The following is a 16,981-nucleotide window of genomic DNA, read 5'->3' as shown; positions in this document are numbered from 1 at the left end:
TGAAATTCCCATTCTTCTCAATGTTATCCACAATTTGTTATGATCCACACAATCAAATGCTTTTGCATAGTCAATAAAACACAAGTAAACATCTTTTGGCTATTCTTTGCTTTCAGCCAAGATCCATCGGACAGCAGCTATGATATACCTCATTCCACATCCTCTTCTGAATCCAGCTTACATTTCTGGAAGTTCTCTGTCAATATACTGCTGCAACCATTTTTGAATTATCTTCAGTAAGATTTTATTTGCATGTGATATTAATGATATTTGATAATTTCCACATTCTGTGGGATCACCTTTCTATGGAATGGGTACAGATATGTATCTCTACGAGTCAGTTGGCCAGTAGCTGTCTTCCAAATCTCTTGGCATAACCGAGTGAGTGCCTCCAGTGGGGCATCTGTTGGTTGAAACATCTCAATGGGCATTCCATCAATTCCCAGAGCCTTGTTCTTCACCAGTTCTTTCAGTGCAGCTTCAACTTCTTCCTTCATTACTGTGGGTTCTTGATCATATGCCCCCTCCCAAAATGGATGAAGATCGACCAATTCTTTTTGGCACAGTGACTCTGTGTATTCCTTCCATCTTCTTTTGATGCTTCCTGCATCATTCAATATTTTGCCCATAGAATCTTTCAGTATTGCAACTTGAGGCTTAAATTTTTTCTTCAGTTCTTTCAGCTTGAGAAATGCTGAGCATGTTCTTCCTTTTTGGTTTTCTAACTCCAGGTCTTTGCACATTTCCTTATAGTAATTGGCTTTGTCTGCTCAAGCTGCTCTTTGAAATCTTCTGTTCAGCTCTTTTCTCTCGTCATTTTTTCCATTTGCTTTAGCTACTCTCCATTCAAGAGCAAGTTTCAGAGTTTCTTTGGACATCCATTTTGGTCTTTTCTTTATTTCTCCTCTTTTTAATTACCTCTTTCTTAATGGATGATGTTCTTGATGTCATCCCACAGTTCTTCTGGTTTTCAGTCATTGGTGTTCAGTGCATCAAATCTGTTCTTTAGATGGCCTCTAAGTTCAGGAGGGATATATTCAAGGTCATATTTTGGCTCTTGTGGACTTGTTTTAATTTTCTTCAATTTTAACTTCACCTTGCATATGAGCAGTTGATGGTCTGTTCCACAGTCAGCTTCTGGCCTTCTTTTGGCTGAAGGTATTGAGCTTTTCCATTGCCTTTTGCCACAGATGTAGTCAGTCTGATTCCTGTGTACTCTGTCTGGCGAATTCCATGTGTATAGCCGCCTTTTGTGTTGTTGAAAAAAGGTATTTGCAGTGAATAAGTCGTTGGTTTTGCAAAATTCTATCATTCAATCTCCAGCATTATTTCTGTCACCAAGGCCAAATTTTCCAACTACTGGTGATTCTTCTTTGTTTCCAACTTTTGCATTCCATTCACCAGTGATAATTAACACATCCTGATTGCACGTTTGGTCAATTTCATACTACAGAAGTTGATAAAAATCTTTAATTTCCTCATCTTTGGCTTTGGTTGGTGCATAAATTTGAACAATAGTGATATTAACTGGTCTTCCTTATAGACATATGGATATTACCCTATCACTGACAGCATTGTACTTCATGACAGAGCTTGAAACATCCTTTTGATGATGAATGCCACACCATTCCTCTTCAAAATATCATTCCCGGCATAGTAGATCATATGGTTGTCTGATTCAGAATGGCCAAAACCAGTCCATTTCAGCTCACTAATGCCTAGGGTATCAATCTTTATGCGTTCCATTTCATTTTTGACAACTTGGAATTTTCCTAGATTCATACATTTGTACATTCTGTGTTCTGATTATTAATGGATGCTTGCAGATGTTTCTCCTCAATTTGAGTTGTGCCACGTTGGCAAATGGAGGCCTCAAAAGCTGTACTTTATCCATGTCAGTAAGGCTGGTTCTACTCTGATGTGCAGCTCTTTCCCAGTCCTACTTTGAGAGCCTTCTGACCCAAGGGGCTCATCTTCCTGTACTGTATTATACAGTGTTTCCAGGCTATTTATAACGTTGCCCAGTAATGTATCAGACAGTGTTTCTCTGCTATTCGTAAGGTTTTCCTTGGTCAGTTCTTTGAGAAGTGGCTGGCCTCTTCCTTCCTCCTAGTCTGTCCCAGTCTGTAAGCTGCATTGAAACCTGTGCACCATTGGCAACCCTGCTGGTGTTTGAAACACCGGTGGCACAGCCTCAGGCCTCACCTGTTTTCCTAGTGAAGCTCAACTATTTTTGATTTTAAGATGGCTTCAGGGGATGATTTTGATTTAAGATTTAAAGATGATCTCAGGGCAATAGTTTCAGGGGTTCATCCACCTTCCATGGCTCCAGGAAATCTGGAGTCCATGAGAATTTGAATTCTGTTCTTCATTTTCCCCCTTTTGATCAGTATTCTTCTATGGAATCTTCAATCAAAGTGTTCAGTAATAGGAGCTGGAGGCCACCCAGAAGGTGATGAGCCACATATTCCATGCCCTCCTCCTATTACCACTCCTCCTTCCTCTGTTGTTCAAGGGGAAAAGAGACCAATTATTATGAAATCTGAACTTTTTAAGAATTGGAGGCTCTGTTGCACATTTTTATCCCCTTCTATCAGGATCCATCTAGTGCGGCCCTGATCAGAATGGTCTCAGTGGTAGATGGGCACCATCTAGTTCTTCTGGTCTCAGAGGAGATGAGACCATTTTATTTAAAATTTTGATACTTAGTTCCTCATGGATTTTCTTTTTCTTTATAGATTTTTAAATTTTTTTTTAAATTTTGTTTATTTTGTTGTTGATAATACACACAGCAGTTCCTTATGGATTTTTCACATTAATGTTGACTTCTTAAAACACTGCCTTAAATATTCTGTAACTTGCTTACTGAGTTTTTGAGCACCCCCTTAAAGTTTGTGTCCAAGCGGAGTGCCTCACTCATCCGCGTCCTGCCTTGTGAGGCTGAATCATGTACACAAATGTTTGTACCTAGTGACCATCGGAGCTGAGCTTCCAGCTGAGAGGGGGGCCATTGAAAGGGTGGTGACTGGGCCAGGATGAGTGTCCCCAATGGCCTCTCCTGGTGGAGTCCGTGTGGGCCTCAGAGGTGGCCTCGTTGAACTCAGAAGAGACTGAGGGATAGAGAGGAAATAGAGTCTCCTGCCAAGCCAGGGAATCCTTGGGTGGTGCGAAGGGTTAACCTCCCGGCTGCCAACTGAAAGGTTGGAGCTTCCAGTCCACCGAGAGGTGCTGGGAAGAAGGGCGTGGTGGCCTGCTTCCAAACGTCACAGCCTCTGAAAACCCGTGGCATGCAGTTCCGCTCTGACACTCATGGGGGCGCCATGGGTCAGAATCAACGGAAAACCTCCCACAAAGACAGAAGAGAAAGAAAATGTTTTATTATTGAATAGGCCTTTGATGGGAGGGCAGTGGACGGCACAGGTGATTCAGGGAGACTGCACAAACAAGGAAACCCCAGCCTCCCACCAGCTCGGCGGTGACAACACGTGTTCTCCAGAGCAGGAGGACCGGGTGGCTCCATCTGTCGACATCGTCCCTCCTAAAACCCGAACCCGTTGCCCCCAAGTTGATTCCAACTCACAGCGCCCCTAGAGGACAGAGTGGAATTGCACCCTAGGGTTTCCAAGGCTGTCATCTTTACAGAAGCCGACTGGCAGGTTGGAACCGCCACCTTTCTGTTAACAGCCAAGCCCTTTAACCACTGTACCACCAGGGCTCCTGCTAATTAGGTGGCTCTGTGTGCTAGCTGGTGGTGCAGTGCCTGAGGCATTTGACTACTAACCAGAAGGCTGGTGGTTCAAACCCACCAGCTGCTCCGTGGAAGGAAGACTGGGCAATCTACTTCCGTAAACATTAACCACCTCAGAAACTCAGTGGGGGCGCTATGAGTCGGAATGGACTGATGGCAGGGGGTTTGGTTTGGGTTTGGTGTGCTCCTGCCCGCCCCCAGGGAACCTAGAGGACAGGCGCAGTCTTCCTTGGTGACTACTTTGGAAGGAGATGGCTTCCAGGCCCTAGAGAAAACCACTCCTGACTAAAACTGGCCAGAGGCTTAACGGAGCTTTTCAAAAGCCTTATCCCTGGGAGGCACAAATGCTTAAGCACTCAGCTAGTGATCAAAATGTTGGTGGTTCGCATCCACCCTGAGGCACCTTGGCAGGAGGGCCTGGAGATTCGCCTGTAAGGATCCCAGCCATTGAAAACCCCAGGGGCTAGTTCTACTCTGACACATGGGTCGGTCACTGTGACTTGGAGTAGCTGGGGCTTCAGTCACTGTGAGGGCCCAGTGATCTAGAACAGAACCGACATCGGAGGTTGGTCCCACAAATATGTGTTTGCTGAATGAATTAAGAAACCAGGAGGGCTGAGCACAGAGACCAGATGGGCCCCAGGCTTCTGCAGCCAGCCGGCTGGTCTCCCTGCCACATACCTTGGGTGAGTCTGGGCGGCCGCCGGTTTCTGTGCCGTCTAACTGCTCTGACCTGGGGTTCAGGTTGGATCTACGGAACCAGCCCCCCTGGGCCTAGAGTTGCAGCTGTAAGAGCTGAAGAAACCCAGTTTTGCTCTCATGATAAAAGATGTTTGCAGCAAGGTTTCTTCTGGGGCGTCATTAGAATTGACTCATAGGCACTGGGTTTGATGTGGGAGCCCCCTGTGTTCTCGTCCTTGGATTCAGGGCCCAGTGGGGGGTGGAATTCACGCTTTAGGGGAAGCAGCGTGTCCTCACTCTCCTCTGTCCCTGTTCCCTGGCCACCGTCACCCACTGGGCCGGCTCCTAGGAGAGCCGAGTCCCCTTGCTGAGGGCCGGTTCTGTTTGTTCATATCTGAGGGACACCTGCTCGGTTCTTGCATTTCCACGTAGGACAGAGACCTCATGATCTTTTTCTAAGAGTTAGCATCACGTGAACCCAGCTTGTTCAGGTCTGCCTTAAGAACTTGAATGTTAATTAAACCCCACTCTGTTGTTGAGCCCAGGAGGCAGCGGTCGTTCTCAGGCTGGGCTGGGAAAGTGAGCAGGACAAACAGTGAGGACCAACCGACAGCAACAAGCAGTGACGTCACGGGGACAGAGTTCCACTGAGGGCCCTTCCCACCGCTGGCTGCACGCACAGCCAAGGACAGATGGACAGGGCTCTCCCCTGCAGGTGGTCTGTGGGCTTGGGAGCGGCCCACACGTCTCCCGGTAGAGGACTCGTTCACTCATCTCCCGCATCATGTGATAAACACCTGTCGTTGGCAGGTGCTGGAGAGTCAGCTCGGACTTGTAGCGACCCTGCCCTGTCCTTCACCCTCCGCAGTCCGCGCTGTGTTTGAGCTCGTCATCGGAGGCCGCCTCAGTCCGTCTCATTGAGGCTCTCCCCCTTTCCGCTGACCCTCTGATTTACTAAGCATGATGTCCGTCTGCGGGGACTGGTCCCTCCTGGTAACATGATCAACGTCCGTGCGATGAAATCTCACCATCCCCGCTTCTAAACAGCATTCTAGCTGTCCTTTTTCCAAGACAGATTTGTTCATTCTTCGGGCAGTCCCTGGGATGTTCAGGACTCTGCCAATGTCGTAATTCAAGTGCACCAATCCCTAGGCAGTCTCCTTATTTGTTGTCCAGCTTTCACGAAAGAATTGAAATCCTGTGGCTTAGGTCGGGTGCACCTTAGGCGTCACAGTGACATCTTTACTTCTCAGAACTTTGAAGAGGCCTTTTGCAGCTCATTTGCCCAACACAACACACCGTTTGATTTCTCGACTGCTGCGTCTGAGGGCGCTGATGGTGCGTTCCAGGAGAATGAAACGCTTGGCCACGTCAATCTTGTCTGCGTTTATCGTGATGCTGCTTATTGGTCCAGTTGTGAGGGTTTTGGTTTTCTTTATGTCGAGGCGTCATCTATACTGAAGGCTGTGGTCTCTGATCGTCGTCGGTAGGTGACTGCTGAGTGAGTGAGTGCCTCATAGGTGCCGGCTGCAGACCCAGGTGTTGAGGTGGTGTCGGTGGACGGTCGACAGACCCCCGTGTAGTTGTGCTTCTCGGTTTGCCACTGTCAAGTCAGCTTCTCCATCATGGGTTTGCTCAAGTCCGTGCTTACGGCCACTGTATGTGTTGAGGGCCTTCCAACCCGGGGTCACCCTCCAGCAACGGGGGGCAGTACTCTGTGCGATCCACACTGGTCGATGTTTGTAAGTTGTACCCCAGGCCCTCCATCCTAGTCTGGAAGCAGTGCTGACACCCTCTGCCGTAGGGGACCCTGCTGGGGTTTGACACACTGGGGGCATGGCTTCCCGCATCACGGCAACATTGCCAGCCACCACAGTCCAACAGGCAGGCGGCGGTGGTACTTTTCAGGGGCTTCTTACGGGGAAGGAAAGGATGGCCAATGAGCATAAGGAAGAAGGAAGTGTCACAGGGCAGTGTGGACAGCTGACGTCCGGGCTGCTGACTGCAAGGTTTGCAGGAGTTCCCCCGGGTCACCTTGGAAGCAAGGCGGGGTGATGTCGTTCCGAGAAGTCAGCCTTTGAAAGCCCTGGGGTGCGCAGTTCTGCTCGGACAGCGCGGGTCACCGTGAGTCGGAGCCAGTCGACAGCGACCAGTGTTCAGTCTGCCTCAGAAGAACCAGGTGCTGGCGCGTGAGTTCCAGCTCGTGGAGCCCTGCGTGCACAGCGGAGTCGCTCCACAGGGTTCTCGAGGCGTGACCTTCCAAAGCACACTCCAGCCTTTTCCTCCGAGGTGCCAACCTCAAACCGTCAACCTTTCAGTCCACGGTCGAGCGCTTAACCATTTGAGCTCCCCAGGGACTCCCCAAGTCTGTTAAAAAAGAAAACCAAACCCTCCGTCATCAAGTCGAGTCTGCCTCATAGTGACCCCCATCGTTTGTCTAAGGCTATAGATCTTTACGGAAGTAGATTGCCCCATCTTCCTCCTGAGGAGTGGCTGGTGGGTGTGAACCACTGCCCTTCTGGTTAGCAGCCAAATGCCTTACCCACTGCACCACCATAGTCTGTTAGGAGGAGGTCGTTGCTGTGGGAAATGATGGAGCCAGTAAGGGGCTGGCAGATGGGGGTTAGGGGGGTCGGGGTGAGCAGGGAAGGGTAGAGTTAGCAGGGCCCCTGGCCCAGAAGGGCTTTGCACCCAGGTGGAAACAGGGAGATCGGTTGGGGGCTGTCACTGCCCTCCAGGGGGTGGGGAGGTGGGGAGGCCGGGGATTCAGGAGGGAGGGGCAGGTAGAGCCAAGCAGGTCTCCCGATGGTCCGCTGTATGTGAGACAGGAGGGTTGGGGAAACCAGAGTTGGGGGCCCGAGGGACTGGTTGGACCAATTAACACACAGCCCAGAGTGCAGCACTGGGTTTTCTAACCCCTTCCTTTCTGGCAGCAGGTGGCCAGCTCCTTCTCCGCTGGGGGGTTCAAACCGCCCACCTGCCTGTTAGCAGCCAAAGGCTTACCTGCTGTTCCTCCAGGGCTCCCTAGGGTGGGAGACTAAATAACTTTAAAAAAAGAGAAGAATGAGGAAGGCCTCTGTGTGCTGATGAGGAACGACCTACAGGATTTACCAAGTGAAACAAGCAGGAGAAAAGTGCACAGGACTTGCCGCCATTGGGGTCAAAACCAAGAAACCAAACCAGACTCAATGCCGTCAAGTCGGATCCAACTCCTTGGGTTTTAGTGACCCCTCCTTGGGTTTTCGAGGCGGTATCACTACAGAAGTAGATTGCCCCATCTTCCTCCTGAGGAGTGGCTGGTAGGTGTGAACCACCAGCCTTCTGATTAGCAGTCAGGTGCCTTAGGCACTATGCCACCGAAGAGCCCATTGGGATCAAAGGGAGGGGCATTCCATAGCCTGTTTCTTTATCTGTGTGAAGCAGTTCAGCAAACTTTCCAGAAAAATTGATAATAGTGGTTACCTTGGTGGAGAGGCTGGGCGAGGAGGAGGAGGGAGCATTGACTGAAAACCCATTTGTATGTGTTTTTTTACCCATATACATGTAGTATTTCTTTTTTTTTTTTTTTATGTATTTTTTTTATTAGGATTTGGGTGAAGATTTACAGAGTAAATTCACTTTTCATACAGCAGTTCACATATACTTTGTCTCATGTCATTGACCAAAATTTACAATGCAGCAGCTCCCCTCCCACTTCCTCCCCATAGTTACCTCCTCCCAGTGTCCATCCCTTCATACTCTTCTGCACCCTGAGCTGTCTCCCTGTGCATAAGCAGCCCTTCCTTCTCCCATGATTGTTCTCTCCAGGGCATGTGTCTACTTGAAGTAAATGTTTAACTCACATGCCTGTACTTTGTTTGGCTGGAAACCACAGTTGTGGGTTCAATTCCAGACCTAAAGGGCAGCTAGGGGCCATAGTCTCAGTGGTTACACCAGGCTCTATTGGACCAGCAAACCTGGTCCCCACCTTCTTTTTTTTTTTTTTTTTTCCTCCAAATGATTTTGAGTTTTGTTCCACATTGTTCTCCCTCTTTATGCAGGATCTCCTACATCCCTTCCAAGTGGATGGCAGTGGTAGCTGGGCACCATCTAGTTCTTCTGGTCTCATAGTTGTATAGGTTGCAGATCGGATGGTGTACCAGTCGCTAGGACTGATTGTTTCCATTAATTTTGGTTTTCTTTTTTCCTCTTGACGAGGAGAGACCCGTTGTTGCATCTAGATGGCAGCTTGCTAGCTTTTAAGGTCCCAGTCGCTTAGATGTAGTATTTCTTAAATAAAAAAAGAAATTAATGACTGTCCACATATTTTTAATTAACACGCAGCTCATAATTTTCACCGATTAAATCCTCTAAACACTTAAACTCCTGTAAAAATGGCAAATTTGGTGCAAAAGTCTCTTTAAAGTGTTTAAGAGCAAAGATGTCACTTTGAAGACTAAGGTGCGCCTGACCAAGCTATGGTCTTTTCAGTCACCTCTTATGCATGTGAAAGCTGGACAGTGAATACGGGGGATATCGAAGAAGAGTTGATGCCTTTGAGTTATGGTGAAGAATATTGCGCATCCCTCAGACTGCCAGAACGAACCAGTCTGTCTTGGAAGAAGTACAGCCAGAATGTTCCTTGGAAGCGAGAACAGTCAGACTTGTCTCTTGTACTTGGGTCATGCTGTCATAAGATACCAGTCCCTGGAGAAGGGTATCACACTTGGTCAAACAGAGGGTCCGTGGAACTGAGGAAGACCCTCGCCAAGGTGGATCACGGAGTGCCTGGGACGATGGGCTCGAGGCAGGACTGGGGCATGGCGCGGGGCCGGGCCGGGTTTCGTTCTGACGTGCATGGGGTGGCTATGAGTCACAGCCACCTAACAGCAAGTAACGACAGGAACTGGCTGGTGGCAGCCTTGTCACCCTCCTCCTCTGACTTCTCAAGGGGGAGGAGGGTCATTGTCAGCACCAACAGCCCGAGGCTGATTCCTACAAGCGGAGGTCAGCCACGCCTCCATCGCCTCCACCGTCCAACGGTTTTGACCAGTTCTGACGCCAGTAGTCCATCCCAGGGCTCTCTCCACTTCTCTGTTGGGATTGATAATGATCGATAAGTTATGAGGCTTATGAGGGAAGTAACAGGTTACAGTTCAGGATCAGGAACGACTCAGGATACGTGCAGTTCTTTGGTCAGGACGGCCTCTTCTCAGCCTGCAGACACACCTCTCTGGCCTTGGGCCGCGTGGGCCGCCCAGGCCTCTGGGTCTGGCCCGGCCTCTGCCCTGCTTGGTTGCTTTCTAACTGCTGCAGAGCTCTTTAGCCCCAGGGATAAGTGCCCGCAGTCTTACTGTTCCTCCAGCAAGCCGGGGCTTAGCTTTCGCAGTCCGTGGGCCGGGAAGCCCGCTGCGCAGTCTCCTGGCCCTGCTGGCTTGCGGCCGCTGTTTGTCCCTGTCTGCGCTCTCACAGCTCTCTCTCAGTCTCCTGGGTCTAGGAGGTTCTCAGTGCAGGGAGCCCAGGTCCAAAGGATGTGCCCCACTCGCAGTGCTTCTGTCTCGCTGGTAGTGTTTTCCCCTCCCCCACTTCCTCTCTGGAAGCGCTCGTTTTACGCCCAGTGGGATGGCAAAACTGACCAGTCCCCCATTAGGGTTCCATCCACCTTATTTGTGTGGTCCCGCCCCCACAAGAGTGCCGTACACCTTATTTGCATTGTTAGCAAGCTATCCCACCCCCTCGGCGGGCCACAAGCACGTCATTGGCATAGTCCCATGCAGTCATTTGGTGGAAGTGACAAGGCCATGGTGCGAAAGGCCACTTGGACGTGATCCATTGTACGGTAACAGCATTTGAGAAATGCAGTTCTGTTCTTACATCAAACCACGATCACTGTGCAATTGATTTGGTTTGATTAAGCCCGCCAAAGCAAATACTTGTTTAATTCTAACAGACATTCTGGGGTTCTAATTGTGACATCAAACTAAGTTTTGTTTTATGAAAACAGAATTCACTTGCCCACGACACTGCAGGTGATCTTGTTGAAGGGCAGAAACCTGTGAGCTGTGTAATTGTGTCACCTTGAAAGCTTGTGGCTGTGTCGTGACTGGTGGCTAAGCTGAGGAATGGCTTGTCTGGTTGCATGGGTTGTATTAGGGGACCAGGCTCAGGGAAACAGCTGGAACTTGTTCTTTCAGAAAACAATTGAAGGTCAATGAACATGTCCTGCTTCCGAGACCGGTCTCTTACAGTCGTGGCTCACTGATCTTATGATGGCTGGAGCAAGCCTGTTTTCTTGGTAATGTTTGAGCACACACTGCTCTTTGGTAACTTTTGTGTATTCTGACATAATTGTTAGCCAATCAGAATTTTTGTGTTCAGAGTCCTTCATGAAATTATATATAAACACGGTGAAAAGCTTCGTCAATCAGACCACTGACTGATAGAGTAACAACGTGCTACCCAACTTCAAAGTTGTCTTTTAACCCTGCCTAGAGTCTACTGGTAGCATAGTGGCTAAGGCACTTGACTGCTAACCAGAAGGCTGGCGGTTCAAACCCACCAGCTACTCCTCGGAAGGAAGGTTGGGCAATCCTACTTCCGTAGTGATACTGCTTCGGAAACCCAAGGAGGGGTCGCTATGAGTTGGGGCGACTCAACGGCACATAACATAACAGAGTCTACTGACTGCTGATTATTGTTGACGTCACAAATTAAAACTGACCTATTTAATAGCTTGTTTCTGCTGAGTGGCTGAATTCCATCCTGCAAAGCACGTCCTGTCCCGGGGGTCCGTGCGTGGCCTGCAGTGGTGTCTGTGCTGGCTTCGGCCCATGTGAGGACATTTTCCAAAATGCCACTTGCTGCCTGCTATGGATTGAATTGTGGCCCAGAAATATGTGTTGAGGTCTTGCCTTTGTTCCGGGGAACGTGACATTGTTTGGACGCAGGGTTTTCCTTTTGTTGTCAGTTAGATGGGTGAGGAGCAGGCTGGGTCCAGTCGTAAGCCCTTCTGCGTGGTGTCTTGTAAAAGGGCGAACAGACAGAGAGCAGCGACCCACAGGGAGGAAGACAGACGCCCTGGGATGATGGAAGTTGTTGGCGGCCGTCTCACTAGCCCCCAACTCATGGGGACGCCATGCCCAAGGAGGTCAGACTGTTATGACCCATGGGGTCTCACGGGCTCATTCTCAGAAGTAGAGCGCCCGTCCTTTCTCCCGAGGCGGTTTGAATCTGGAAGCTTCGCTGCAACCCGCTCATCATGGCAGCACGCAATTCACTGACGGACATGTGGTGGCTGCTCCCAAGGTGCGTGGCTGGGAGTCCGGCCTGGGTCTCCCAGGCTCCCTCTTCTCAGTTCTTTTGTGTCTGTTCCTGGGAGTGGAATTGCTGGGCCATGTGGCTCAGTGGTCCCAGCCGCTGCAGGGAAGAAAGGCCTGCCTTCTGCTTCTGTAAAGATGGCAGCCAGGAAACCCCCTGGGGCCGTTGTACTCCGTGCACGCCCCCAGCAACAGGACAGTTCTGTCTGCTCGTGGGGGTCGGCCACACTGCCCCCCGCAGCTAATCCACTGCAGCTCTCCTCCAGCGATGCTTGAGGGTTCGAATCTCCACATCCTTGCCCGCACTTTTTCTTAACAGCCATCCTGGTGGGCTGAGTGGTAGCTCCCTGTGGCTGGCTTACATCTCCTTGATGGCTGATGCTGTTGGCTTTCACGTGCTTGTCGGCCCCTTGTATATCTTTACAGAAACGTCCATCCACGTCCTTTCGTCGCTTTTTAATTGGGAGGGGACACTTTCTTACTGGAATGTGAACATACTGAGTCCCCTCCCACCTCCGTTCCTTTCCCTGTGGTATTTATTCCCCTGGAATGCAGCATGCCTCGTTTTATTGCGCTTCGCAGATATTACACTTTGAACAAATGGAAGGCTACTGGCGACCCAGTGTCAAGCGAGTCTCTCGACACCTTTTTCCCAACGGCATGTGCTTACTTCATGTCTGTGTCACATTTTGGTCATTCTCAGAATATTTCAAATGTTTTCCTAATGCCATTGCACACTTAATAGTGTAAACATAACTTTACATCCACTGGGAAACCAAAAAAATGCACGTGACTGTTCTTCCTGAGATCTTTGCCTTATTGGGGTGGTTCTGCCTGGCTCCTCCCTACCCAAATCCTGGCCGATTTTCCACAGACCCATTGACACCACTTGACCTCTCCCATCAAGGTGCTCAATTATATAGTTTCATTCTCTTTATTTCAACTGAGTTTATATTTTGTTTCCCTGGGTTATTTTTCCAAATACTTGCCCAATTTTAGTCTTCCCGTGGCATGGAGCAGTGTGGTGCACACCGTTGTGGGTTGCTGCAAGTCGGCACTGACTCATGGGGACCTTGTGTGTAATGTGTAACAGAATGAAACATTGCCCGGTGTTATGGGTCGAATTGTGTTCCCAAAAAATATGTGCTGTAAATCCACAGCTCTCTGCCTGTGAGAATATGTTGTCTTTGTCACATTCGTGAGGCAGGATTCGTGTAGGGTATATCTTGAGTCAGTCTCTTCTGAGATATAAAAGAGTTTAAACAGATGAGAAGTAGAGATGGGGGAAGAGAGGTGCCAAACCACATAAAGATCACCCAAGAGCAGGAGGTTGGAAGAGCCGAGGACCTGTCTCCACAGCTGACAGAGAAAGCCTGCCCCTAGACTTGGCACCCTGAACTCAGACTTCTAGCCTCTTAAATTGTGAGAAAATAAACTTCCGTTTGTAAAAGTCTCTCACTTGTGGTATTTCTGTGATAGCAGCACCACAGAAGGAAGACACCAGTCTTGCACCATCCTCAGGAACATTGGTACATTTGAGTCTCTTGTAACTTGTTAATCCACCTCATTGGCCCTTTCCAGAGACTTGTCTTGTCTTATGCCATGTCCAAAGTAAGTGAGCCGAAGTCTCGTCGTCCTCCTCACTTCTAAGGAGCATTCTGGCTGTATCCCTCTAGAAGCATGCAATAGAACGCGGTCTGTGTCAGGATGGCTAGCTCCCTGGCAGACATCAGCGGGTGGTACTGGAGCCCTATGAACCAGCGTGGTTCTGTTGTAACCACGTGCCCACGGAATGTTTTGGAAGCCAGCACTGATGATGGTTAGAGCTTGAGGAAGCATCTTTCGTGGGAGGTACTTACAGCCGACACTGACTTTCAGCCAAAGCAGCTTTCATGCAACGTTTCCATCCGGCAATGAATAGAGGTCGCTGTCCACTCATGGGAGGAGCCTGTGGCTGGTCCCTGACATGCTAAGGTTGTGCTGACCAGCGTCTGTTTCCCGAGACAGCTACCACTCAGGCCCGGGCCACCCGGAGAAGCCTGCTGCACGTGCCCTATGGTGATGGAGACGGGGAGAAACTCGACATCTACTTTCCTGATGGAGTTTCGGAAGGTGAGTGCTGGGGGCAGTGGGTCCCACAGCAGAGTTCAGCCAGCACCCCTCTTGGGCCATGTAACGGACGGTCCATTCTGTCTTGCAGCCCCGATCTTCTTTGTGTTTGTTCATGGAGGATACTGGCAGAGTGGGAGGTGAGTCGAGGGATTTGCACAAGCGGAGAAAAAGGGGAGTCATCTTTCCCCGGGGGGTGGGTTTGTCCTGTCACGGCTCCGGAGGCTGCAAGTCCAGGAGCAAGCTGTCCGTAGGGCTGTGCCCCCCCGAAGGAGCCTTCCCTGCCTCTTCTGGCTTCTGGAGGCTCCAGAGGCCCCCAGGCTCATGGTGGCGGCCCTGTCTCTGCCTCATCTGCTGCTTCAGGCGCCTCTGTCTCAGATCCCTGTCCTTCCTTGTCTAAGGGAGTCTGTCACTGGATTTAGGGCCCACCCCAAATCCAAGATGAGTTCATTAGTGCATCTGCAGAGACCCTGGTTTTTGTTTCAAATAAGGTCGTGGTTTACTCAGAATCGTGGGGGTTAGGACATGGATATAACTTAGAGGGCACACAGTTCAGCCCACGGCATCCACGTCAACGGGAAAGCCCAAGCGACCATCCCAGTTTGCCCGACCGAAGGGTTTCCCAGGACGTGGGCCTTTCAGTGTGAGAGAAAGGGAGATTCCCATGCACATGTGGCAGGTGGTCACCCTACGGGAGGGAGAGGGTCCCTGGGATCTTTCAGGACACTCACTCCCCAGGCACTCACCATGAAGTCGTCTGTTACAGGATGTTCCTCTATCAAACACAGCCATCTTCACGGTGACATTTATGACACCCTTGCCCGAGGTGACAGTCTCTACATGTCTGATCTCCATGAGTCCTCAACAGCACCATGAGAGAGGAAGCATTAACTGTCTCATTTTACAGACAAGAAAACAGGCTTCGAGGTCAAATGATGTCCTTATAATGGATCAAACTATGTCCCCCCAGAATATGAGTCAGTTTGGCCAGGCCGTGATTCCTGGTGTGGTGTGATGCTCCTCCAGTTTTGGATGTGTCATGCATCCTGAGCTCTGCCTGTGCTCAGTGAGGCAGGGTCATGCAGGATGCGTCCCCCTTACTTAAGTCACCACCCTTACTTGGGTCACATCCCTGATCGAGGGTAAGGGGAGTTTCCCTGGGGAAACTCTCATTTTATAAGAGATGAGAGAGAAGCAGGCAGACAGGGAGGGACCTCAGTGCCACCAGGAAAGAAGAGCCATGTCCTTTGGACCCGGGGTCCCTGTGCTGAGAACCTCCTAGACCCAGGGGAAGACTGATGCTAAGACACATGGAGATCTCCAAGGAATGCTGGGCCCACAGATGCTGAACGGAGACAAGGGCCTGACCCCAGAGCCCACAGAGAGAAAGCCTGCCCCTAGAGCTGGTGCCCTGAATTTGGACTTGTTGCCTCCTAAACTGTGAGAAAATGAATTTCTGTTGAACAAAGCCACCTCCTTGTGGTATTTCTCTTACAGCAGCACTAGAGAACTAAGGTGGGCCCCAGGGTCCCAGTGCCACAATGCTGTGGCAAGGACTTGAGCCGGGAGCCGGATGCTTGAGCCTGCCCTTTCCTGATGCCCACGGGTTAGAGCTGGCTGATGGTCTGGGTGGACAGGACAGCTGGCCTGGGGTGTGTCCAGGACCCAGTGGCAGCAGCTCAGTGGCCACGTCGCCTCCTGATATCACCTCCAAGTCTCTTTCCACAGTAAAAACACATCAGCCTTCATGGTGGACCCTCTGACCACACAGGGCATGGCTGTGGCGGTTGTGGGTTACGACATTGCACCCAGAGGTAAGGAGGGTCACTTTGGAGGGGAGACGCCCCTCCCCCCCGCTGGCCCCTGACCCAGCATGTGCTCTGTGCAGGAACCCTGGACCTGATGATAGACCAGGTGACCCGGAGTGTTGCCTTTCTCCAGAAGCAGTATCCTAGCAACCAGTGGGCATCTGCTGAGAGTTCCTCTTAGGGTCTGGCGCTGGGTGGGTGGACAGTGGGTGTGGCATCTTGAGTGAAGCCCGGCTGCCCCCTCTGCCCCTGCAGATGGCAAACCGGGTGCTCAGCCCTGGCCTGCTGCTTCTGGGGGGCCAAGTGCAAACCTGCCCTGAAGGAGCAGAGGTCTGGTTTCAGCCGCTTCCCCTTCTCTGGCCCGTCCCAGGGGGATTTACCTGTGTGGACACTCGGCGGGGGCCCACCTGGCCGCCATGATGCTCCTGACCAACTGGACCGAGCACAGAGTTGTACCCAACCTCAAAGGTTTCCTCGGGGCTGCAGCTCTCCCCTTCCCTATGCCCCTGAGGGCCTAAGCCAGCTGCTAGGGGTCTCAAACAGCGATGGGGGGGCTGACCTGGGGACCTGTGAGCCCCCTCACGCAGTCTCTGGCCCCTACCCCCGGCTTGCCCCCTCTGGCCCCTGGCTCCATTTATACACCTGGTGGCAGACCAGCTTGGTGCCTGGGGAGAGCCAATCTGGTTGGAGTGGTGACGCCTTCAGCCTGACCCTGTGACTGTTCTGCGCCGTCCCAGGCTTGTTCCTGCTCAGCGGGATCTACGACCTGGAGCCCATCCTGCACACCTCCGAGAACGACGCTCTCCTCCTGACACTGTGAGTTGCTGTCCCACCGTCGCCCCACCAGCGGCCCCAGAGCCTGCAGGAGGGCCAGGGTGAGGCCAGCCCTCCTCGGGCGTTGACCCCTGTGCTGGTCCCGCCCCCTCACCAGGGAGGATGCTCAGAGGAACAGCCCACAGCTGCGTCTGCAGGCAGCCCGGGTGCCACCCGCAGCCGCCCTCCGCACGCTGGTGATCGTGGGCCAGCACGACTCCCCTGAATTCCAGCGGCAGTCCCGGGAGTTTCTCCAGGTATGCCCAGCACCCCCTCGCCAGAGGTCAGAGGTCATGGTATCACCTTCTCCTTTCTGTGGCACTTTTGTCTTTATTTCACCCAAACATTCCTGCCTGGAGTCGATTCTGACTCACAGCGCCCGGAGAGGACAGACTGGAACTGCCACAGGGTCTCCAAGGCTGTCAGTCGCCACGGAAGCAAAGCCCAAACCACACCCACTGCCGTGGAGTCCATTCCGACCCACAGCGCCCCTAGAGGACAGAGTGGAACTGCCCCACAGGGTCTCC

The 16,981-nt window shown here is 51.2% G+C and overlaps 1 protein-coding gene across 1 annotated transcript in view; it reads left to right on the top strand.

Moving 5' to 3' along the window:
* Positions 1 to 16,981, top strand: part of AFMID (arylformamidase) — a 33,384-nt gene that overhangs the window by 14,121 nt on the left and 2,282 nt on the right. The window contains exons 3-9 of the mRNA XM_007959842.1: positions 13,732 to 13,836; positions 13,925 to 13,973; positions 15,562 to 15,647; positions 15,722 to 15,794; positions 16,012 to 16,109; positions 16,379 to 16,457; positions 16,573 to 16,711. Of these exons, the coding sequence (XP_007958033.1) occupies positions 13,732 to 13,836; positions 13,925 to 13,973; positions 15,562 to 15,647; positions 15,722 to 15,794; positions 16,012 to 16,109; positions 16,379 to 16,457; positions 16,573 to 16,711 (629 nt within the window). The remainder of the gene's footprint in view (positions 1 to 13,731; positions 13,837 to 13,924; positions 13,974 to 15,561; positions 15,648 to 15,721; positions 15,795 to 16,011; positions 16,110 to 16,378; positions 16,458 to 16,572; positions 16,712 to 16,981) is intronic.

This window comes from Orycteropus afer, unplaced genomic scaffold (genome assembly GCF_000298275.1).
Source record: "Orycteropus afer afer isolate SDZICR_OR568_19922 unplaced genomic scaffold, OryAfe1.0 scaffold00018, whole genome shotgun sequence".
NCBI classification, from domain to species: domain Eukaryota; kingdom Metazoa; phylum Chordata; class Mammalia; order Tubulidentata; family Orycteropodidae; genus Orycteropus; species Orycteropus afer.
This window is presented reverse-complemented; position numbering and strand designations above follow the sequence as displayed.